Source organism: Hyperolius riggenbachi, chromosome 4 (assembly GCF_040937935.1).
Source record: "Hyperolius riggenbachi isolate aHypRig1 chromosome 4, aHypRig1.pri, whole genome shotgun sequence".
Taxonomy (NCBI): domain Eukaryota; kingdom Metazoa; phylum Chordata; class Amphibia; order Anura; family Hyperoliidae; genus Hyperolius; species Hyperolius riggenbachi.
Window position 1 is genome coordinate 190,032,280 of NC_090649.1, and position 26,287 is coordinate 190,058,566.

General features: G+C 41.3%; 2 protein-coding genes across 2 annotated transcripts in view; one reads left to right on the plus strand and one right to left on the minus strand.

Moving 5' to 3' along the window:
- BDH1 (3-hydroxybutyrate dehydrogenase 1) overlaps nucleotides 1-254 on the minus strand; it is a 35,570-nt gene extending 35,316 nt beyond the window's left edge. The window contains exon 1 of the mRNA XM_068281147.1: nucleotides 170-254. The gene's annotated coding sequence lies outside the window, so the exon portion shown is untranslated. The remainder of the gene's footprint in view (nucleotides 1-169) is intronic.
- On the plus strand, nucleotides 167-26,195 carry LOC137571660 (D-beta-hydroxybutyrate dehydrogenase, mitochondrial-like). The gene is made up of 5 exons (XM_068281145.1): nucleotides 167-567; nucleotides 5,064-5,174; nucleotides 16,785-16,929; nucleotides 20,958-21,110; nucleotides 25,004-26,195. The coding sequence occupies exons 1-5, from the start codon at nucleotides 352-354 to the stop codon at nucleotides 25,471-25,473; spliced, it is 1,095 nt and encodes a 364-aa protein (XP_068137246.1). The 5' UTR covers nucleotides 167-351; the 3' UTR covers nucleotides 25,474-26,195.
- The last annotated feature ends 92 nt before the right edge of the window (nucleotides 26,196-26,287 follow it).

Genomic DNA, 26,287 nt, shown 5'->3' on the forward strand with positions numbered 1-26,287 from the left:
TTGCCATCCTTCTATGACAACGACTGTCTATTACTAGCAACAGTGTAGCGAGTACAGTCAGGCATATGTTCCATGAAGCATATGTTGCTCTAAAATGTTGCAAAGTGTATATTATATTATTTATGCAAATATTACAATGGGATTGGGATAGATGGGTTCTCTTACAAACCTGGCCGTCCCCCGTCTTGAGAATGAACCTGCCCTTGACTTTCCAGTAGCGGGTGTGAGTTTTGCGAGGAGGGGGGCAGCGTTCTCCCTCGGAAGTGGTATACAGTCTCCCGGCTCCTCCTCCATCCATATACAATAGCAGCAGGAGTCAGAGAGGCTGCATGTGTGGAGGAATCCGGAGGAATGGTTCTGCCTGTAGTTAGCCGCAGCACGGTGCTTCTGGTGCTCCTGTCTCTTGTCCTCACCTTGGCTCTGGGCTTCGCCCTGCCTGAGATCCTGAAGCTGTTCTTTAGGGCACTGGGGTTCCCCACTGACAATGCGTCACATGCCATTGTCCTGCTGTACTTTGTATCTGTGCTGTGTATGCTTATTCCAGCCATTCCCCGAGGCACACTACCAGTGAGTACAACCAGCTTGCTTCTACGGTGGACACACACAAAATATTGACTGTGACCTTGTGTTGTGTAGAAATGTAACTTGTGGAGAAATCGTATACAATTGTATATAAGTGTAATGATACTTCTATGAAAAATCAACAAACAGAATTGTGTAGTGAAAGTTTGTTGAACTGTGTGGTGATGTGTGTTATATGGTTCTGAGTATTTATCAATTACCTGAAATTAAGTATTTTATTCCTTACTGGTACATGTGGGAGCTGGGTGGATTGCCAAATAGTGATGCCAGCTTTCAATTAATCACTATCATCTAGAGCTGGAACCCAATAGAGCGTTTTTGTGGATGTTTAGGGATCGCTAGCGATTTCCATAAATGCTTTGCCAATGTAAGTGGACTGATTCCAATGAAGCAATTGCGATTACGGGAATCACAATCGCAGGACATTCAGCATTTTGGGAGCGTTTGCACTCCAATGTAAAGTATTGAAGCGCTGGCAAATCGCTAATGAATTGCAACACATAGCGATTTGTGTGTGATTTTGAATTGCTGCAAACTAAAAAAATAAATAATAATAATAATTTGAAACTACCAATCAGAATTGAAATTGCTAATTGCAAATCACAATCGCTGGCTAAAGGCTTACACTTTTTTTTAAAATCACTACCAAAATTGCTGGCAAATGCTCATGAAACCGCTTACAAGACGGTAATTAAAAATGCCAGCGATTGCCATTTGCGACTTGTAGTCGGTTACAGGCCTTAGGCTCTTTTGACACTATAGTGTCCCTTACTTTGCAGCGCAACAAACAATATAGGTAATTGTATCTAAGTGCAATGCAATTATATTTCAATGTGGCCTGTCACACTGGTAGTTGTGCAGTGCGATAAGTGTAGAACAACATACTGCCTGCACTACTCTAATGAGCAACGCACATGGTGCAAGAATAAGGGCAACGCAATGCAACCGAAAAGACGAACTGCATGTTGCGGCTGCGGAGGGACCATACAGTGAGGCATACGGTACAATGAAAGTATGTCTCCCACTGAAAAAGCACGCGTTTCTCAATTTATGCACGACAACCCACCTTCTCGGGAGCACTCTGCACATGTGCACTACGTCACAGCTAAGTAGTGCGCAGGCAAGGAGCGCTCCCTGCCACGCAATCAAAGCGCACGTAGGCAGGCAGTGCTTACGCAGTCATCACCGACCCTCCTGCATGAAAACAGAGGGCAACAGAGGAGAACGGGAGGAGCGGTGGGCATGAGGAGAGCCCACCACACTTGCCTGCTCCCCCAGTTTTTAATTCTTTTATGGGCTAGTGTATTCTTTAAAAGAAACATCAGGCAATTAAAAAAGCAGATCTACTTACCTGGGGCTTCCTCCAGCCCTTGGCAGCTTATGAGTCCCTCACTGCAGCTCCACTCCCAGTCGGTCTCCTTGAGTTCCCTCCGTTGCAGACACCGACCCGGCAAGGTCGACGGCTTCTGCTCCTGAGTGAGCTTGGCTACGCGCAATTGCGCTCACATGGCCGAAAGGGCGCAGAACACTCCCGGGCACAGGAGTGCGACAGGCGTGGCCCTGCGCAGGTGTAGAAGCTGCCAACCTTGTCAGGTTGATGTCTGCAACGTAGACGAAAAACGCTCAGAAATCCTGACAAGTGGAAACAGTCCCATCCACTTGTATTGTCTATGCGAATCTGCATGCAGGAAACGCATGCAAATTCGCTCTAGTGGAAACGGGCTCTAAGGGGAGCTGGTACACACTAGACTCATTAAATAGTGTGGTGGCATGAGAAAATATCTGATTGCGTCAATATGTAGGCTGGTATTGCTTTGGTTTAAGAGCTCCATGCTGTCTGACTCCATTTTGGCAAAGTCAGCATGAGTTGGGACAAGGTAATAAAAGGGGATTGCGAAGGAGTGGGAGCCAACTTGTTTAATCTTTAATGAAAATGTAAAAGTTCAGTAAGTACTTTTGAAAATAAATAAAACCTTGAGAATCCCCCATGAAGAAATGGACTAGTCCTAAACTTGTCAGATCTGTAAGAATTTTTCTGCCTACTGTAAGTGAAAGCAACATGGAAGAAAATACTTCTATAGTGCATTTTACTCTGGGAGAAATGTACTTCTTATAAGCATGCTTACACGTATGTTTGTATTTTTTCCGATAGTGGTCCTTTAACTATGAGTAAGCAAAAGCAATAAAAGCAGTAATCCCCTCTGTTGCTAAGGAACACTCCGCTCTTCCATTGCAGCTTGTGTGCTACTAGGCAATAAAACACAAAGCTGATATTTTCACATAGCAGCCAATGGAAACATTGATGTTTTCTAAATGGATCAGTTTTGTATGAGAATTGCTATGATGTGCAGTCACACAAAAACCAAAAATCCACACCACCTCCATGAGATCGCAGTTGCTTCATTGATCCATAAAACAACATAGAGCAATGGTAGCAGGAAGAACTGCATGGTTGCTACAGTTCACTGTTTCAGGCTATTGCCCTTTCTGAAGCCTCCCACAGCAAAATAACCCGCAGCAACTAATCAAAACTAGCATTTTATTTTGCATCAATAAAACTTTAGCGCTAAAGGTACTTCCTTCCTCCAACAACACCCTTCAAAGTGCAGGCTTACCAGCTTTTAGTGAGACCCAGATTATAAGGTCTGAAGCATATGTATATATATGCCACCACGATCACCATTTTTTGTTTCTGTCTTCTATACTGATATGTCCAGCCTCCTTCCTCAGCAAATAGACATTCCCAGCATTTGCATGACAAATGAATAAAGATCTAAGTGTACTCCATTTAAAAGTACAAAACATTTATTCAATAAAACAGTGTATACAGAATACTCACTCCTGGGCCCTTTTGAAAGGGACCCACAGCAGTAAAGCGCATATAATCAATCAATACGTGGGGTGCCGCTTTCCCATCCACCAAACTCCGCTCGACCAGGTTTCGCAATAGCGTCATCAGGAGCTCGGAGAATCGAGTGGTGAAGAAGCTGGCATTTAAATATTTGTATTTGTATGTATTTAAATGCCGGCTTCTTAGCGCTTTAGCGCTAAAGTTTTATTGATGCGAAATTTTATGGAGTCTATTTGAGGACTTTTAACTTGGCATGCTTTATGGGACTTGTTCTGATCTAAGAAGGACATTTATATTTCTCTTGCGCGGATATATTGCTCATTCAAATAGCATTTTATTTTATCAGTCTACATACAGTCTTGTAAAAGACGAATTGAAAGTCAAGGGAACCTGCAAGCAGCAAGTCAATGAGTAAGCTAGAAATATTGTCCAGGAAATGTGTCTGTGGATAAATAAATCCAAGTTAGGAATTTATGCAAAGATACATTTACACCCCCATATGAATTTCCTGCTTTTTATCTTTGGTGGGACAGTTGCGTTATGGGAGTTGCATTGTGTACCCTGTCAAAACAGGATAGCAATGGAGGAGAAAAGTTACATTGTGCGGTGTATGTGTGTTGTGAAGCATACAGTACATGAAAAGTATGCTACACTGCAACTTTCCCAGGCACATTATACGGTACACAGCATGCATTATTTCAAGGGGGTTCCGCTAAAGGCGTAACTAGACTTAATAGGGCCTCCCTGTAAAAATAACAGCATGGGGCCTTTTTGGTCCACGAACCCCATGAGGATCACGTGATCCGAAGTAAGCAAATTGCAGCAGGTAGTGTTCTGCTGTGAAGCCACATCTGGAAGCAGGAAAAAAATTACATATGCTCCCGCTACTTGCTACTCTGCATGGGAGGAGGAAGCGGCAGGAATGTTTTTATTCTGAGTGAACGGGGAGGTTTTTTGCTATTTGGCTGCACTTGTGGTTGGGGAGAGGGAGCAGGGCCCTCAAAGCCTCCGGGCCCCCCTGCAATGGCAGGGGTCTCGGGTGATTGTTACGCCTTGGGTTTCGCCGCACCTCACTGCCAGCTCGCATGCAATTTTGTAGTGAATCGCACCACAATTCCTCGGTGTGAATGTAGCCTTAGTGGTGTGCAGAATGGTGAGGTTTCCATCAGCCAGCTATTTTAAAGCACAGCGATCTGAGAGACATTCTGGAGAAAATCAGAAAACACTCCAAGTGAAATGCGAAGGAGGGCCTGGAGCGGAGATATCATCGAAGCTTAATGAATCACTGAAATACGGCACAGCTATCTAGACATTTACATTAGAACAGGGGTTGTGTTTAACAATATTAATTGCTTACTAATAGGTGTGGTCAATGAGATGAAAATAATTGTTGATGCCGAACACTGCAAATACTTTTTGCAAATTTAAGCAGCTTGAAAATGGACCGCTTGAATCCTACCTTAGCTTCATGTGCTCGGTCCATTTTCAAGTTACATAAATTTGCATAATTCGCCATCAACTCAGAATAATTAGCATCTCACTGACCATTGCTACTTACTAATTGTGTCAAGTGCAGGTCTCAGATATGTCATTTGTAAGATTCACATCCATTTCTTTTATCTTCATCCAGGTAGAGGGGAAGGCAGTTCTCATCACAGGCTGTGACACAGGTTTTGGATTAGCCTCGGCAAAGCACCTACACAAATTGGGATTTACCGTGTTTGCAGGTTGTTTATTAAAGGTAAGTACTATAAAATAGTACCTGTTCAGTACTGTGGACAGCTTCCCTCTGGTCTGCTATGATTGATCAAGATCTAGCATAGACCCCGCAGGAATGGAGACAGTGATGAGTGGCACTGATTGGCATTGAGGCCTAGCTGACACAAGTTAAAAGAATTAGACTTGGGATTGATAGTTACAGTAACTTCTTGTAGTAATTTGCTTCATTCTAAATCACTGGCTTTAAATTACGTCATTGTCAACAAGGTACTAAGCCAAAACCTGGATATTACGCAAAAGAGCAGGAAAAGAGAAAAAAAAAACATATTCTTCTACTCAGGAAGGTTCTCTCTTGGCATACTTTTCAGCCCTGATGTGACTGTAGTGAAGATTATTAGCCATGTATTCCAAAACTGGCACCAGTCTCGTCCCTTTCAGTACTCGACTATATGGTAAGGAGGCAGCTATGATAGATTGGGCCACTGCTCAATTTCCATAGCTGTGACCTGGAAGCTAGGGTGCATGGACTTTGAAGAATGGAGACACTTGTCAAGGCCTTTTCCCAACATTCGTACAGCCTAGTGGGCATGCTGGTCAGAGAAGGATTAAGAAGAAATGGGGCCCTAGGCAAGACAGAAGTTTTTGCCCACCGCAAATGGTCACCTAGCTTTTTTTTTTGTAAGATGTGATGTAAGCTAGCATCCACCAGGCCCATAGACTCTCTCCAGGTCCTAGGCAACTGCCTAGGATTGCCTTGTGGATGATATGCCTCTGATGCTGGTGTATCCCAAAGTTAGCTCCTTCATCTTCAGTAAAAAGCCTTGGCTGACTATTATGCTACTCATACCAGAATACTCCATGTTCATATTTCCTTCTCAACTCTTAAGTGGACAATTTAAAATGTTAATTTTACTTCTTTGGAATCACTCAGGGCTTGTTTCCACTGTTGCGACGCGATTTCGCCGGCATTCCGACGCTTGTAAAAACGCATGCGGATGCGTTTCCACATGCGTTTTTACCCGCGATTTCGCGTGCGATTTCGCATGGCAGGGTGCCATGCGAAATTAACCATGACACTGCCAGGGCAAAATAAAATTGAAAAAGGTGCGAAATCGCACGCGAAATCGCGGGTAAAAACGCATGTAACAAACGCATGCGTTTTTACTATTAAATACATTAGCGGCGATTCGCATGCATTCCACTCGCAGGTGAATTCATTGGCTCTTTTGTGCGTTTTTTTACCGCTGAAAAAAACGCACCTCAACAACGCTACAGTGGAAACAGGCCCATCCACTTGCATTACATGTGCGAATCCGCATGCATTGGACGCATGCGGATTCGCGATAGTGGGAACGAGCCCTCAGTGCTTCTGACCAGAGATGGTGAATGAGATACAGATAATTCTGACTTTGCATGCAAATGCCATGCAGATTATAACAACAACAAATAACATTTGTAAAGCACTTTTCTCCCATAGGACTCATAAGCATGGCTCAGACCAATAACTGGTTGATTGGTAAATCGTGGAACAGATGAAGAATTCTTTAAGTCCAGAAATGCCAGGCTAAATAGGTGGCCTTTCAGTCTGGATTTAAATAATTCCAGGGAAGGGACTGTCTTACCTGGGTATGGTACGGAGTTCCAAAGAGTAGGGGCAGCATGACAGAAATCTGTCTCCAAAGGTTTTGAGGTGCACTCTGGGAGTGACCAAGTTTATGGAACCTGCTGATCTGAGGTTGTGAGAGTTGTGGTGCAGCTTCAGCAAGTCCTTCATGTATCCAGGGCCCAAATTGTGCAGTGATTTGAATGTCAGCAGTCCAATCTTGAAGAGTATTCTCAATTTTACTGGTAGCCAGTGCAGTGAGCGAAGGATCAGTGTAATGTGACAGTGACGAGGCTGGTTTGTTAGCAATCTGGCAGCAGCATTCTGCACTAATTGCAGGCGGTGCAGGTCCTTGTTTGGGAGGCCAGCATAAAGGGCATTGCAGTAGTCCAGCCGTGATGTGATGAAGGCGTGAACTAGAGTTGGAAGATCCTCTGGGGGAATCAGATGTTTAATTTTGCAATGTTCTTCAGATGAAAGTAGGAAGATTTGACTACGGCCGAAATTTGGTTTCTGACACTCAATTCCCCATCAATTAGCATACCAAGGCTGCGCACAGGGTTGGAGCTGTTTATGTCTGAATGCCCAATTCTAATTGGTGTTGATTTAGGATAGAGCTGTGTTGTTGGCGAGTACTGGCTTCGGACAACAAGGACCTCATTTTTGTCAGCCTTCGGTTTCAACCAGTTGTCATTCATCCACGCCTGTAGCTCAGCTAGGCAAGAATATATTTTTGGAGTAGGGTCTGTTCCACCAGGTTTGAAGGATAGTTATAGCTGCGTGTCATAGGCATATTGGAACTGAACAAATACAGATAGTGCATTCGATTACTGCAGTTCCATGCTGCAGACAATTTGCAATGAAATGATTTGCATCTCATTGACCATCTTTACTTTTGACTCAGACAGTGACAGCTGAAATCAGTCCGTGTCTCCCCAGGTCAGCAGATTTTTTTACTTTTTTCATGAGTTGTGATGTGTATTCAGAACTGTCAGTTTCCTTTGCCTTACAATGAGCAATAACTTCCCTAGGCTAACTGGAATTCGCATGGTGCTAATCAGATTCAGAAGGTTAGGGTCTTTTCTCACTGTGCACATTGCGTTGGATACCATGGCATTACTGCCGAAAAGTCCCACCACAAGTTTTACATGCAGACTGACTATGCCTTGAAGTATATACAGTAGAATTCCTTTTTAGTAGACTCCAAGGGACCAGGCAAAGTAGTTTCTTATATCACAAGTTTACTATATCAGAAATGGTTATACTCAAGCACATAAAGTATACTATAGTACTGAGTCTTTATTCAGTTAACCACATGATGACCCAGCCTTTACCCCCCCCCCCCCCCTTAAAGAGAGTTTACTATATCAGAAATGGTTATACTCAAGCACATAAAGTATACTATAGTACTGAGTCTTTATTCAGTTAACCACTTGATGACCCAGCCTTTACCCCCCCCCCCTTAAAGAGGACCTGTACTGAGTAAAAATATTTAAAATGAACACATGAGGTAACTTCAAATGAACATTACATAGTTACCTCACCATCAGTTCCTCTCAGAAGCTCACCATTTTCTTCTGACAATAATCCCTTCCAGTTCTGACAATATTTTGTCAGATCTGAAATATATCAGTTGCTGTCAGTAAAATATCAGTTGCTGTCAGTTATAGCTGAGAGGAAAACTGATGTACCATGTAATGTCCATGTTTCCCTATGGTTCAAGTGGGCGATGTTACAGTTTAACTGTGTGCTGACCAGAAAGCTGTTATGGGCAATGGCCATTTTCAAAATGGAGGACGGAAAATTCCCTTGATCACAGTGAACAAACAGGACGCGGGGCAGGAGAAAGACACTGAGGAGTAGACTACATGGAAGGTAAGTATGACTTATTTTGACTTTTAATTCTCAGTTCAGGTTTTCTTTAAGGACCAGCGCTATTTTTTGTGATCTGTGCTGGGTGGGCTCTGCAGCCCCCACCACAGATCAGCTGGCACGCAGATCGCCCCCCTTTTTTCCCCCCTATGGGGATGATGTGCAGGGGGGGGTCTGATCGCTCCTCCTGGCTGGCATGTTGCGGGGGGCACCTCAAAGCCCCCCTCCGCGGCGAAATTCCCCCCTCCCTCTCCTCCCTCTCACCCCTGATGATCCGGGCTGCACAGGACGCTATCCGTCCTGTGCAGCCAGTGACAGGCTGTCCGCTGTCACATGGCGGCGATCCCCGGCGATCTGCCTTACGGCGCTGCTACGCAGCAGCGCCCTACAATGTAAACAAAGGAGACAAATGTCTCCTACGTTTACATTTAGTCTGCGAGCCGCAATCAGCGGCTCACAGGCTATTCACGGAGACCCGCTCCGTGATCTAACTGGAAACGGCCGCTCGCGCGAGCGGCCTTTCCTGATTAATTAGGGAGGCACCTGGCGACGCAGATCTGCGTCGCTGGTCCTCCAGCTACCACTTTACCGCCGCACGGTATGAGTGTGCGGTCGGCAAGTGGTTAATAATTGGGAGTCCAAGCTAGATCAAAATGCACAGTGCTCAATATGCATGGATTTGCATTCAATAATCAGGCAACAGTTTGCACAGGTAGCATAGGTCTTACCAGTTAATGCAGATACAGTATGCATAGTATGCTCCTCTGTACACATTTCTGTGTAGCCTGGATTATACTGTAGTGTTGTAGCCATGTACAAGCAAGTCACAGATGATAGGCAAATTCCTTCAGTAATCAGTCAGCAGTTTATGTAGGAAGCATAGGTCTAACAGGCCAGTGCTTATGAGGTAATCCACGCAGGACTAGAGTAATGTAGAAATAGTGAGCTACAAGTGGCTGCCAGCCCGCCCAGCAACCACGGCTCATGGGTCTCCCGACTGATCTATGACGCAGGCGCACGCCCACTTTTCACAGAATACAGAAGGAGCCAAAAAACAGGTTTACTATAACAGAAGTTATTATATCAGAGGTTACTATACCAGGAGTTACTCCCATATACTTACAATGGGGCTTGGCTGGAACCTGGACATTTAGTTTACTATACCTAAATGTTTACTATATCAGAGTTTACTATAACGAGATTATGCTGTAGTATAAAAAAAACTGTGCTTCATTGCCACTGTAAATGTGCACATTGCCCGGTAAAAGCACAGCGTGCAGTGTGTTTCCCCATCTGACCTGCCACATCGCACTGAATGTGAAAGCACCCCAGGTATTTCATTGCATACAGTTGCTGGACACAGTGTGACAGGACCCTTTGTGTAAGTTCACAGTGGGGCGTTACCGTGCAACATAAGTCTATGCAACATTTAGAGTGCATCTGGTGTGCTCCAATGGACTAACGTGCCCCACAGAGCTTCACAGTATTAGAGTCACTGAAGATTATTTCTGTATGCTGGATGTGCTGGGCACAGTCCTCCATAGTAATGTCCACAGTGAGAACTGTTCTCTGTAAATGTCATTTTCTTTATATAAAACATGAAATAATGAAAAAAAGCATTTGTATAGCTATTTGCTAGTAATTACCGGAAATATATGCGGCATTTAGAATTTTTAGTTAACTTTGATAGTTGTCCTTTAAAATGTTAATATACTTTTATACAGTTGTATGGCATTTCAGTATTTTCTATTTTGTTTAATAAAAAAAATGTTGTTAAAAAAAATAAATGGGTGGCTGAACCAGGGCTTTAAGAAGAGAGCCCAGGATTCTGCGTAGTCACTAATATGTGCATTGTGCTTTGCATTCAGTTAGCGAAAACTGCAGACTTCTGATCAGTCTGAAGAGTAAAATCCTGGGGCAAGGAAAGAGAAAAAGGAGCTTTGTGAGACTGCTGGCCTGGTAATGAGTAGCAGCCTTGTAAATAGCTAAACTGATCTGGATTAACCTTTTCCCTTTCGTTTTATTTGTTCAATGTGGCCTTTCCGTCTGTAAACCTTGTATAAGCTTACATTATAATTCACAGTTCACAAAAAACACAACATTTTCTAATCTCTGAAATGAATAAAATAAATAAAAATAAAGCATGAAGTTTGTAGTAAGGTAAGTTAAACGGGGTAGCCCACAGCAGGCGATAAACAGAAGCATGCCTTATCAACATATGAATAAGAGACACAATATCATCTCCTCTCTATGCACCCTAAGTATTCTTTACTAGTAGTACACGGATTGAATATGTATTCTAAAATATAATATATATATATATATATATATATATATATATATATATAGCAAAGAGTTGCAGCACACTTGCTCTTGTTTATTGAAGCTCAATAAACAAGAGCAAGTGTGCTGCAAAACTTTGCTTTATTTCTATATGTCCTTGTTGGAATTGGGCCACCCCAGTTGCGTGCATACACAGACGAATTGGATTGTGACAACTGCTGATCCCTCTGGACTATATGTGTGTGTGTGTGTGTGTGTATAAAAATATAAGAGGTAGATAACATATATGGTAAATCCTGCCCTACAAAGTAGTCCATTCGTTATAGCTTTAAAATAAACTTTTATTTTAAAGCTATAACGAATGGACTACTTTGTAAGGCAGGATTTACCATTTATGTTATCTACCTTTCACATTTTTATACATATATATATTTCAGAATACATATTCAATCCGTGTACTACTACTAAAGCATGGTGAAAACTAGATATTTGCAGTATAGAATTGGAACTAATGATTAGTTACTTGACTGCTGATTTATTAGTCAAGCTGACAAAAGATATCTCTGAGCTAGAGACCCAAATGAGATGCAGATAATTGTAGCTTGCATGATTGCTGAATTTGAGCCAATCAAATACACTTCCTGTCAGTTTTGAAACATTGAAATTACAAATTGTGTACTTAATTATTGTAAATGACTATCATATACATTACAAATGGTTGGCTGATCTTGAGCCACTAAGATTTACTTATTTGAGCAGATCACCAATGAGTGCTTTGTTTGTTGTAGATGCTTATGACAGTCTTGTGTGCCCTGAAGAAGGGACCTGCGAGCCCTAAATGTTGGCAGACTGTCTGCATCAACAAAGTTCTTGAAAACTGAGGAAGTGCCAGCCTTACTGTACGGTTTATCAGTCTTCTAGACTTTATGTATTGACTTCTTCTACTACTCTTACCTGGTTGATGTTTTGGGGTCTATTTGTCTAGGTTCAGCTTCTTGTGGAATGGGGGGGGGGGGTTTCATTCACACTATGGGCTTGATTCACTAAACTGTGACAACTCATAGCACGGCCGCACCAGCGTTTTTGTGCGCAATCGCAAATTTCCGCATGTAATACTTCATTTCTGCGTGCAATCGCGAATTAAATTAGCGATTGCGTAAATTTCAATAAATGTTGTCTTTAAAAAATTCGCGATTGCGTGTGAAAATTTGCGAAAATGCTAGCGCGGTCGTGCTATGAGTTACCACGAGTGAATCAAGCCCTGTGTGTGTTGTTTGTACATTGCTACTGTGTATGTATGTTCACATCTCTCCCTTGCAATAGACTGCGTCATCCTGATGCACATTTTAAAGTGCATTTCTAGATAGCATGTGTGGCAGCTTTTATGGTGGTTAGCTTCAGCTTATAAGCTGTTTTCATTTTGGTCCTCTCCTCCTTTTGCCATTTTTCTCTTGTCGGTACTCAGCATTCATGTCCCTTTAATTTCCTATCAGTTTAGTGCCTGGTGGTGGTCCCAGTAAACTAGCCATTTCCACCCTCGACACCTGGTGCTCGGTGTGCATTCCATGGCTGGGATGTATCTGCTTGTTCAGGCAACTCGGGGCAGAAGTGGCAGCTGAGCCTTTTTTGGCCCTGGCTACAGCATAGAAACTGGTGTAGTGCATAAGGGGTCATCTAGGAGAGGTGCTTGGTGTTATTTGGCTGTTTTTTTTCACTTGCAACCTGGGATGTCACAGGTAAAAGTACTTTTAAAGGCACAGCCACCTGTATATTACCTTACAGAAAGAGCAAATATAAAAGGGCATATTTTGCTGCATCTTAAGGGCATACTCGCTACTATTCTTGGCAGTTACTCCGTAGTTCTCACAATCTTAATATTAATCACCATCTTTTTCATCTCTACAGTACATTGGACAATTCATGAAGGACAACACTGTGCCAGATACAGAACAAATTAAAGTTAATAGGTAAGAGTTTAAGAGGTAAGTGACCTCAATAAGAAAGGAACATTGGACAGGAAGTGTTCTTCCAGAAACTTGAGGTCTTCAAGCTGCAGATCACGTTCCTGGTCAAGAAGTTGCTGAAGGAGCAATTTAAGCCACAGAAGATCAAGTTCACATCCAAGAAGCCACATTTCCACGCCTTGTTATATGTGTGGAAATAGAATCATCCCTTCAAAATTGATCTGCAAAACATGTTTTGGCTACATGGCACAAGATTCATATTCACAACCAATAGACGTTTTCTCTTTTAATCAAGCAAGCAGTAGAAGAATATGTGGACAGCTACATGGCAAATATATAATTTCGACCAATCTCCCAAGGAAATTTTCAGGCAATACTGAATGTCAAGTCGGATATAAGTGACGCAGAAAAAGATGATACTGGCTGATTTTGCTTTGGTTTGCATAAAATTTCATCTAGTGGGAAGAGGACACTGACACTCAGAGAACAAAGTTTAAGATCAAATCATTATTTAGACAACATCTTACTTTTGCTGAAAGATTACAATAACATTTTTCTTCATCAAGAATTACTTATAAACACCCTGATAGGTGTGGCAGGTTATTCAACTTGGAAAAAACAAATGGCTCTCACTCGACCCAATATTTTAGAGGCACAGTTACAGACACTTCACAATGCAGTCCACCTACTAAGTCAAAAGTAACCACTATGAGATCCAAAGTTGAGATCCAAACTGCATACCTTTACGAAGGTTACAGGTGAGCTTCAGTCTTTAGCTTCTGGGAATACTTGCTTCTACAATTCAGCCATGAGGTGAGCACACTGGCACATACACCCATTTAAGTTGGGTTTTCTCTGTCAATGGAAAGGGTCAAATAGTGCCAGTGGGTAACACTAACCTTTCCAATGATGAAGAGTCTCCTATATTGGTAAGTGGACAGTGAAAAACCGAAACAACTACCAATCAGTAAGTTCCGATATTAATAGCCTCAAATATAAGCAAATATATAAATACTGCATTAATGAAATATAAAATATATAAAACACTGTTTTTTTCAAATAGTGCAAAAAATAAAGTGGGCACATTGTCTGGAAACTCTAACACAGGGAAAATAGCAATTTCCTTCAGAAGAGGTTATGGTGTATGTATTAGAACTTTGAATCCACCTTGTAGCTATAAAATTCTTGTACATTCCAAGTCCATACAACGTCATGGCAGATTTCCTCACTTGCAAGTTGTAGGACAATACCAAATCATTCCTGAGCCAAGAAGACTTTCAATTAGTATTCAATTTGTGAAGACTCCCAAAAATAGACTTCATGGCAAGCATTCACAACACAAAATGTAAACGTTTTTATTTCAAGAACATGTATGCCTCTGTCAGAAGCACAGGATGATTTGACATTCCTCTGCAAATTTTGTTTTTGGATGTTTATTCCCCTAGTACCACTGCTATTCAGACGCAAGGTACAATATCTCACCCAAGTCCATAAAAATTACATGATGGCATAGAGGTTGAATGGAAGAATCCTTGAGATCTAGGCTAGAGATCAGAACCTGCAAACTCCACTGAAAGAAAGAACCACAACGAATACTATTTAGTGTAACAATCTGATAAAAAGTTTTTTTGTATTTGCAGAGCAAAGCATATTTATGACCCTTTTGCCACAATTATAGCTAGTACTTGATTTTTTTCAAGCAGGCTTGGAGATAAACTACCAGTGCATACCCTGGTGGTACAAATATCAGCAATATCTATTCTGATTACCGTCAGGCATCTCAAACTTTGCTTGTTCAATTCATTAAAGCAGCTAACAAAATTAGACCACTATAAATTATGAAGTATCCTTTTAATCCAGGGGAACATGCAGAATATGGGATCTCACTTTGACAACACCCTTCCTTGTTGCCATTTCTTCAGCAAGAAGAGTTAATAAATAACCAGCCTTAGGTCACCATAAACCTTACTTGACTTTCTTTCCAGACAGGATAGTTCTTACCCTTTCCACAAAGTGGCTTTCACCTTCAACCAGAACTGGACATTACTAGCTTTCACACACACAGATTGATCTATCCTACATTCTTTAGATGAAGGCATATGTTTATGTGATTAAACTTAAAAAAAGACCACTTTTTAGACATTCTGTCACAACACAGGAAGGTCTAGCTGGTCTCAGCAATCTCATCCTGGCTTGTCCAAACTATTAATGCTTCCAACAGGGCTACTAACTGATCTCCCTGAATAACTGATGTTGCATTCTGCAAGAGGGATATTAGCGTCATAGAAGAAGATAAATTATTTTTTGGGGACAATCTAATTTACTCATATCTTACTAAGCTCTTAAAACATAGCTTTTATTTAGCACTCTAAAAATGTTTGCAGGAAAAACACATCTTTAATAGTCCCACAAATGACAATGTTTAAAAACCATTGGCGCACTAGTTCCTTTCAAACGCATTGTGTGACATATGTTTTGTTGTCAAAAAAAATACTTCCTGAGGGTTTTCAATATGAAAAAAAACCCTTCCTCAAAGGCTCCTGCCACTTCACAAATGCACCACTTTTATAAGAATTAAAACCTGACACTATAGATCAACTCAAAAAAAGCCTCTGCATGAAGACATGACGAGTAAGGAAACGACAGTCGTCATACTGTATATCCACTATTGTCCAAGTCCTGTATAGGACACCGGAGGGCGGTCACCGTCTCCCGCTATTGCAGTGAAAATCTTCCATGTGTGTCATCTGTCATCTACCATGCAAACTTCAGTGACAGGGGCTGTTTTTGCCAAAGTGGCAAACGTCAGGCAGACGCCCAAGTCTTAAAGCTCTGAGATGGCGAACAGCTGGCAGCCCACAGGGTGCAGACAGCCGGGGAGTCAGATGAGCCTGGCCGACGTGCTGGAGTGGGGGTGACCTGGTTCCCTGGGCAGCAGCTGGCGTGCGGAGCAGAGGTGGCCCGGCTCCCTTGGTAGCAGCAGCAACCGCAAGTGTCCTGTCCAGCATGGAGGGATGGAGGTGGACCGGCTCCTTGGGCAGCAGCGGCTGAGTCATAATGGTGCCCTGGCTGGCTAGTGTCTGGAGTCCCTTCTGAATGCAGGCGGCGGTGCATGGGTCGTGGTCCCGTCCATGTAGGTAGCGGCCATGCAGCTGATCCGGCCCACAAAATGGTGCCCTGGTGTCCAATGGCCGGTATGCCCTGCATCCCCAGGAAAGAAAGAGCACTCCACTCTCCATGGAGTAGGGAGAGAAGGACCGGAGCCTGGTGTGCCGTGGCTTCCTTCTACAGCTCCATCTTTGTCCAGGGGAACACACTAGTGCAGTCACAACATTCAGGTTCTGCATGTGATGTTTTAAGGAGCCCACAGCAAACTCCTTAAGTTACACCTGAACTGGGACAAAAAAAGTATTTTGCTTACCTGGGACTTCTTTTAGCCCCAGTAGTTTTTGAAGCCCCTCAGTATTTTCGACATCCCCTCTGTCATCTTTTTTGTCCCAGTTCAGCCCCAGAGGTTTATACCCTCCTAGTTCCTTTAAACCTTATTTACACTATGCATGTTATTTAATGTGAATATTAAAACATACACTTTATGTAATAGCCTGGTCAGTTTCTATGCTATGTGTGCAGTTTTGTGTGTGTTATTCAGAAACATGCTGCAGACAGAGAGTTAAACAAACACATTTTATTGCAATGCAGAGATGTGAATATGCCATTAAATTGTATGGGCACTAACACCTTGAAGTGACTACACAACACAATGTGCCTAGTATGAAAGGTTTGTAGTTTGGATAAATGTTTCTGATGGCATCTTGCTATTTATACATTTGTTTAGTCATATTTATTTCTTTGCATGTACATGATATGTTCTTCAGCAAAGTCAAAGCATGTTATTCTGCAATACTTTCAGGACAAGAATGGTGAAGGTGCTCAGGAACTGGAAAATTTCCAGAGTGACCGCATGAACGTACTTCAGATGAATGTGTGCAGTGATGAGGAAATTGCTCAAGCTGTGGAATTGGTCAAGAAACACCTTGAAGACTCAGGGAAGGGTGGTCAGTACATCGACAACAATGTTTTATGTGCAACTTAAATTTTTCTACACAAGTGTGCTTTGGAATTGCACCCATTTATGGAAGAATTTGAGGTGTGGTTTACATGAAACTGCGTTTAATGCTTGCATTGACGACATTTCTTGCTGACTTTTTCCTAATATAGGATTAATATATTGCTTTAGTTTCCCGTACTGTGACTGCCTTGGCATTGTGACAAAACACACATATTGCATGTAAATAAAAGCTGCAGTGCAGCCTGTGGTATGCAGTGAGTTACACAGTAGATGAGTGCATGGGAATATTTAGGTGGGTAAAACAGTGACGAGTAATTCTCCATTTTTCCTATTACCACAACTTTACAGCCAATTCCATCAGCATGCATTTGATTACCATGGATTTACCACTGTCTGCACCCCAGTGCACACCTCTTCTCTATTCTTCCGATTCTGAATTATTGTGGATTTATCCCCATCCCTGTTCCCACCTCTACTCCATTCTCTATAACGGCTGTGCTATCTCCATACACACCAGGCCTTGGCACTTGCTAGGGATGAGAATGCTGCTGAAGGAGAGTGTGTAGCTGTGACATCCCAGTTCACTGTGTCTGTATGGTACCCCTAATTTTGAATGCTGCCCTGTCCACCAAAAATGTATCTAAAGGTGCCCATTAACAGTACAGTGTTTAGTGAGCAATCATATTTTTGATAAGATTATTCTGATTGTATTGTATGAAAACAAAGAAGCTGATGGGCTCAATTGATCCTGAACAATGATTTCCTTAAAAAACGAGTCAACTGGCATGTTGGATTTTTCATAGATATGATTACAAATATGATCGTAAGTTGGCTTCACTAATGCTGTAGATCGATGAAGTACGATCTTTTGATTCAGTGGAAAATATGATTGTTTGCACCATTAATGGGCTCCTTAAAGAGACACTGAAGCGAAGATATAATGATTTGTATGTGTAGTACTACAGAAATAAAACATTATGAGCAGAGACATAAATCAGTTGTTAGCTCTATGCAAAAAAGCCATTAAGCTGGACTACTTTCAAAGTAGCAGAGAGGTCTGTCTTCTGAAGTTTATTATCTCAGCTGTCACTCAAGGATTTTCTTTTTCTCTGCCAGAGGACAGGTCAATAGTTCACAAGACTGCTCTGTAAAACATTTAGAATGCTAAATAGTGTGGAAACTGCAAATATTCAATAGTGATGCAATGTTTTAAAAAACACTATATAACTGAAAATAAAAATATGACAATATTTTCTTTGCTACTAATCTTTAAGTAATTATCCGTACTACACAACCAATTCATTATAACCTATTTTTTTCCCTTCATTGTCTCTTTAAGGCCTCTTGCACACTACATGCGATTCTGATTTGCGGTTCTTAATCGATTTTAACATGCGATTCCAATGTACGATTTTTAATCTGTTCTGCATGCTGCGTTTTTTCTGCGTTTTTCTTTTGATAGCATCCAGGTAAAATCGGAATCGCAAATTCGAATTGCAGTGAGCAGGAAGCCTCAGAGTGTTAAAAATAATGTCTATCAAGATTAATGTCACAATGGAAAACACACCTTTTCTAAATAGGATTTTCAAAGCTGGGAATATTATCATATACAATGACAACTCTGTATATGTTGTTTATAAACTGGTCAAGTGAGATGACTGACCAGAATGTTTGCCACTGTAGATTCCGCAGGATTCTGACATAATCTGTCCTCGGGCAAACAGCAAGGCTTGCAGCGTTGCACCATAGGATAATGGTTTAGGGCTTGTTGTAAGGCCTGACAGATCCCCTGCTTTCTTAATCAGTCCTAATGCCCCAATCTCTTCTGCAATCTTCACCCTGTGTGGCGTGTCCCAGCTCAGCTATAGGAAGACCGATACAGTACATCGTCCCTCAGTTACACCCAGGCCTTAAAGTGCAGAAAGCAAAGTTACTACCAGAACTCACTTGACAGGAACCAGACAAGAATGGTTGAACAGTCCATGATCATACATGTGAATCAGATGACTATCAAACAAGGGGTTAAAGCAAAAAGGAAGTCCAGACAAGCCAATGGTCATACACAGAAAATTCAATCCAATCATCTGACCAAAGGGATAATCTGAAGAGTAGTCTAAATACAGGCAAGGGTCAGACTGGCAGCAATCAATAGAGAAGTCAACGTTCAGGCAAGGTAATAACAAGGATCAATCAGATATCGCACCCAGCAGCTAGCTCAAGCAACTAACGCTAACATGGGCAACGTGTGGCAGGCATTTCCACATAGAGAAGGGGTAAAAAGTGGTTGTTAGCCTGGTAACCACAACAACTCATAAATTCAAATAGAGCAGGCACCTATAAGTATAGAATAACATTTTTAATTTAGAAAATTTTTATCCTTTCCCTTTTTTTTGCCCTTCCGAAGTTTTAAGCACTATTTTTTGGCAGCTGGCCAACACCCCTATTTCAATAAGTTAACAGATAACCGGAAAATAATATTATTTGCATTACAGCTGCGAGGACAAAATAGGTTATCTTAAACCACAAATGATGCAACAGCTTATCAGCCTTAAAACAAGGGTTTTGTGAAGAAGTCAGTTTATCTCCCTAGGAGGCAGGCAGTGTTTTCATTAGCAGAAATATTTTGACAGTCCTCCAGAACATATAAACAAGGGAAAACCATATTCAAAGATAAATTAATATAACTAAAGCCTTGTATACACAGATTAGCTGAATTGCTTTGCAGAGCGTAGGCTTAGGGCATTGTTTTCCTTCTCACCCACTTGCACTGTGCTAGGTTGTCGTTCCCCTCAGTAGCAACAAACCATGTCGATATTCCTGCGCATGACTGTGCTCGTGTGTTCGTGTGTGTGTGTGTGTGTGTGTGTGTGTGTGTGTATATATATGTGTGTGTGTATATATGTGTGTGTGTGTGTGTGTGTGTGTGTGTGTGTATATGAGGCTTTGGGGATGCTTTTATTTGACACATCCAGGAGTTGCCCTTAAAAAGCTTGCGTGAAAAGTGACCACTGAATGTTTCATGAGGGCCAAAGAAACTACACAGGTGATTATCAGTGCCATGCTGCAGAGTTACTCACCTCTTGGGATTGCCTCTTCCAACAGCTTGAGGATAAATTATCGGAAACCTACTTGCACTGCCTCAGAATTGCTACAAAATTAAGCTCCCATAATGCAGCACAAATATAGTAGAATGTTTTTAGTGTATTTTAAGTAAACCTGAGAGCAGGAATCAGAAAGATTTTATACTTACTTAGGGCTCCATCCAGCCCCTCCCGGGTGGCTCTGTTCGGCTGCAATCACCCCAGTAATCTGGCTCAGTAGTATTAGTTGGGGTCTTCTGCGCATGCACAGGTGGCAGCGCATGCACAGAAGACCCCAACTGACACGACTGAACCAGTTACCGGGGCTGATTGCGGCCGAACAGAGCCGCAGAGCCGAAAAAACGAATTGCGTTTGAAATGCGCAACAAACAGATTTCTCATATTGAACAACAATTGTCGGCACATATGTAGCCAAAAAGCAACAATGAGTGACCGACGTTGGGCATTTTGCATGATCCATCCGATGGATTAACTCAATCAACTGTTAAATGAGTTGGTGGTGAATTGGTCGTTTGCGATATTGGGGTGCAGAAACGACAAGTCTTTCATATAGCATTGACGTAAGTCATTTCCATGATGTTGGTTGTCCGTTTTTGGTGACTTTTGTGGGGCGTGCGTATGGATATTTACTAAGAAACCAGCGCCCACTGCCTTTAATCTGTTCCCAACTCTTCATATGCCTACAAAGAGTGTGCCTAGGACCACTTAAAGGAATCTGCAGGCTTGTAAAGTTGACAAACACTTCCAGTAATGCACTGGGTTATTTAAATCCACAGCTACCCTGCAGATAAGACTACTACTTTTCACAATACAAATCAAAGTCACACTTGAAATATTGTGCTTGGAGTTTCGTTTTATAGTTGCTACTACAAAAGCTCAGCCCTTACATCACTTCATTTATTTCCTTTTGTAGGTCTGTGGGGCTTGGTCAATAATGCTGGCGTTGCTGCATTTGGAGAAGTAGAGTTTACAACCCTTCACACATATAAAGAAACAGCTGAAGTAAATTTGTGGGGAACTGTTAGAGTGACAAAGGCTTTCTTGCCACTCATACGTCGTTGTAAAGGTAAGTTCTGGATGTTCTTCAATAAGAGTGAACATTTGCTTCTCCCATGCTGTATTTGCTGTGGATCTGGATGATTTAAAGCTTATCTATAGTCTATACAGTATTGTGAAAGAGTGTCTTTTGCTATAGAAAGGATGGTTATACTGTAAAATTATAAACAGATTAAAGCTGGCCATACACGTATTGATTTTTATTGGCAGATTCAATCAGCATGATTGAATCTGCTAATTATCTGTAATGCAATGATCAATTTGCTTCAAAAATGTATCGAAATTATGATCAGACGGTAAATTTCATTAGATTGGACACGACGGTAGATCAATGGCTGGGAGATGTAAACACATTAATGGAATACAGAGCATCTGGAAAGTATTTACAGCACACCATTTTTTTCACATTTTTGTTATGTTACAGCCTTATTCCAAAATGGATTAAATTCATTTTTCCCTCCGAATTCAACACACAACACCCTATAATGACAACTTAAAAAAAGTTTACTTGAGGTTTTGGAAAATGTATTAAAAATAAAAAAATTGAGAAAGGACTTGTACAGAAGTATTCACAACCTTTGCCATGATGCTCAAAATTGAGCTTAGGTGCATCCCGTTTCCCCTGATCATCCTTGAGATGTTTCTGCAGGATTCCTGCAGCTGTTTCAGGACTTTTTTGACTGTGGCCATCTTGTGGCCAAATAGTAAACTACACCCACATACATTTTTTAAATTACATTACATTATTTTACATTTAAAATTATTTGTTTCCCTCCCACACCAAAAATTACCAAAATACATAAAAAAAATAAAAAATAAAAATAAAAAAGTACAATTAAAAAACAAAACAACATAAATAGTTACCTAAGGATCTGAACTTTTTAAATATACATGTCAAGAGAGTATCTTATTATATTTTTTAAAATTTTTAAGCTTGTAAATAGTGATGGACGCAAATTGAAAAAATGCACCTTTATTTCTAAATAAAATATCGGCACCATAAATTGTGATAGGGACATAACGTAATAACCGGGACAAATGGGCAAATAAAATGAGTTTTAATTACGGTAGCATGTATTAATTTTAAACTATAATGGCCAAAAACTGAGAAATAATGATTTTTTCCATTTCTTTCTTAATCTTCCTGTTAAAATGGATTTAGAAAAAAAATAATTCTTAGCAAAATATACTACCCAAAGAAAGCCGAATTAGTGGCGGGAAAAACAAGATATAGATCAATTAATTGTGATAAGTAGCGATAAAGTTATTGGCTAATGAATGGGAGGTGAACGTTGCTCGGGTGCATACGATTTTCGACACTGTAGGCTGAAGTGGTTAAATGTTTGTATTTTGTTTCACATAGTATTTAACCATGACATTTGGAAAAGCTTTTTTAAACTTACAACTTTCTTTAGATTGCTTTGAAACTAACTTAAATAATGACTTTAATTTCACAATATGTGTTTCTGGTAGCATAGTGAGACATTGTATAAAATCAGACTGCTTCTGTACAGTACCTCTCTACAACACATGCAGTGAAATTAGCAAGTGATCTCTTTGTGAGCTGAATGAAAGGGTTGTATTTTAATCATCTTGGTTGGAAATAAAAGGCTGGTGGGAGTAACGTATTTCATTGTAAAAGGTAGGCTTGTATCAGAAAGTGGACTATCTCTAGAAATAGAATTTCTGCTGAAATAAAAGGACTTTAAGCTCTCCCTAGTTGAGGCTTTGCAGGATTTAAAGGATTAATTTATTCTTACATTGTTTTATAAATGATTGTGTGATAACGTAGTGATTCAAGCCAAGACTAAACACATTTGCATCTAGGATTGCATTTTTGCAAGGGTATTTGAACTCATCAATAAGATAGCAGTGGGAAGCCACTTACAGAACTGTATTGAGCAAAATATAGAACTGGCTCCTCAATCATGTGTACTAGAAGTTCTAAAAGAAGTACAAAAAGAATTGAACTTTATCCCAATCAGTAGCTGATTGCCATTTCCCCATGAGAAATAGTTTTATTGTACAAATTAAGCACATTTTTTAATTGTATTATTTTCACTGCAGTTCTTAAATTGAACCTAAATTGAAACAAACAGAACCTAAATTGAAACAAACAAACAAAAATTCACCTGGGGCTTCTACTAGCCTCCTGCTGCCTTCCTGTGCCCACTCCATCACATATCGATTCTCCGGGGTTTCGTACTTGCTGACTGGCCAGTTGATAGCCACTGCGCTCCTCGGTCACGTGATCGAGCATGCGCAGTACAAGATTTTAACGGGAGCTTGATTGAGGACATGCGCGGCCAGGGCCGTGCAGGTGCAGTGGCCATCCACATAGCTGAGTCGGCAAGAACAAAACTTAGTGGGAGCAGGGGACCGGAGACTCGTTCTGTGAGGGTACAGGCACAGGGCGGCTGCAGGGGGCTGGTAGAAGCCCCAGGTAAGTTAAACTTTGTTTTTGTTTGTTTCAGTTTAGGTTCCCTTTAAACTTTTAAGTTTAACTTGACAATTGAATGGAGCCAGTATTTAATACTCTACATGCATGACCATATGGCTTTGTGAGTATGATGAAAGTGTACCTGAAACTTGTAGGGCAGCCCTGTCTTCACAGTACAGAGGAGCAGAACCTGCTAGACCTATGGCAGCAGGCCAGGCTTGTGATTGAAGGTGGGCAATAAAGTAGGTGAAGTTTGTATATTACCTTCTTATGCCAGCTGTGGTTTAGTGGACATTTCTGTTATTTTTTTATGTTAGGCTCACTTTAACGTGATAGATTGTAGCAGGAGGCACATGGTCAGTTGGCCAATTAGCGCATTCTACAAGCAGTCCCCCACTTACAAATAGGTAACGGTGAAGGTTTTTGTTCTTACAAGAGTTCTCTTAAAGCTGAACTAATCTCACCACATATGCAACTCCACATATACGATTTCTTGAATAAGTACCTTGCGCTCCTTGTACCAAGAAAATACATAGCAGTGCAAATGTAAGTTTTGATTTGAAGCTTAAGCGTTTCACTGCCATTTTGCCTGGGCTGTTAACATAATGATGCCTATAGGATGCTGCTGATTCAGATAGACAGTGGGAGAGAACTTCACCATCTGTTAACACTAGATTTCTCTCCAGGCATGTAACTGAGTCAGCAAGCATAATCATGAGAACACTGCTCAGGGAAAATGGAAGGAATACTTTTTGGCTCCAAAACCAAAAATGTATTTTGCATTGCTGTTTATTTACCATTACAGGGCGCACAAGGGCTTCATTTTAGACCAGGAGTGTCAAACTCAAATACAAATTGGACCGACATTGAACACTGGGGCCTAGTCGCGGGCCAACAATGTCAGCCGCCTCATAAAGTTCCCTGGTGTCTAATGGTCCCCCTACAACTCCTATACAGTTCTCTGGTGTCTTGTGATCCTGCTCCCTACCCTATACAGATCCCTAGTATTTAATGCTTTCCCCTACCTCCCTCATATGACTTCCCTGGTGATCTAGGACTTCACTTCCAATATAGCTTTTCTGGTGGTCTAGAGTGGGCCAAATATAATGCAAGGTGGGGAAACAACTTGAGGGCCAAATTTAGGGGCTCTGAGGGCCAGATTTGGCCCGCGGGCCAGAGTTTGACATTTATGTTTTAGACAAAGGGTATGTGATAGTACAACTTTCCCCTTTATGATCCCTATTAAAGTTTGCCCCTCATTTATCTTTTCACAGCGTATTTACTTCAAAATATCTCGCTCAGGGCTTTTTACTTACCAATAATGTTTTTGTTTATTTTTATTGGCCATCAAGAGTGTTGTGATAAAAAAAATAAAATTTAAAAATTGACACGGTTAGAATAATTGCATGACTTATTTGTTCCTTAAATTACATGGTTTTTTTTTTGTCTTATTGGTTTTTCAGGTCGAGTAGTTTGTATCTCAAGCATGCTAGGAAGAATGGGCAGCCCATTGCGATCTAGCTACTGTATTACAAAATATGGTGTAGAGGCCTTTTCTGACTGCCTGAGAATGGAAATGTACAAGTGGGGTGTGAAGGTCATCCTTATTGAACCTGGAAACTTTATAGCTGCCACTGGGATATTCACCAGAGAAGGAGTGGAAAGACGTGGGGAAGAAATGTGGGAGCAGGCCTCAGAAATCGTACGTGACGATTATGGCAAAGTTCATTTCTCTCAACAGCTTGCCAAAATGAAATCTTTTGTAAATGCTGGGATGAGGACTATGTCTCCTGTTCTCTCTGCAATCACTGATGCACTAAGCTCTAAATACCCATATACACGGTACAATCCCAGTGACACCTATGTTTGGATAAAGGTGCAGCTTATGTCTCATCTTCCTGCTGCCGTTGCAGATTTCATTTATGTCCGCTGAAGAACCGCTGGGTAAAAATGCTGAGAAAAATCATTTCAAATTTTAAATGTGCAATTTTAGATAAATCTACTTGTCTCTGTCTCTATGTTGTCACATTCAGGAAGCTCAGCACAAAGGCTATACCGGCTGGCACATTCTATTACCAGTTTATTTGTTTTTTCTTAAAACTACCATCAATTGTAATAGGGGTTGCCCCTTGAAAGCCCTATTCCTGACCACTGTCACCGCTTAGAAAAGAAAATGTAATTGTCCACCATTCCAGGTCACACGATCCTCAACCCCTTCCACTACACCAAGCCTCCACTGTTTCTCCCATGCCCTGTCTTTTTTCCTCCAGTCTCCACCCTCCAGTTCAGGCTCCGCCTGTTCACCTGTACAGGTGTCTATCTGGCTGGTTCCTCCTCTTATCTCCACTTACTGACATGGGCAATCAAAACCTCCCTGCTGTTCATAGCTGTCTCTACCCATCTACTAGTTTAGATAGATTGCCTTGTTTTTACATACTATTGGCTGGTGTTTAAAATATGACTGGCAGTTATACAGTGTGATGTGTGAGAGAGGAGGAAGGTGTACAGTGTAATGAGTAAGTGTAACTGAATTGGTTGCAGGGTGTAAGTTAAGTTTAGGGTTTGTACAATGTAATGTGCACACATGTAATCTGGGGGAGGTTGAATGTTTTGTGGCATGTGCAGTGTAAATCTATAAAAAGATGCTACATTTTCCTCAACCGATACTATTATTTGTGATCATCTCAGGCTAAAATCCTACATGCATACAGGTTTTCCCCAATATTGTTTGTGATCCGTCGTGCCTG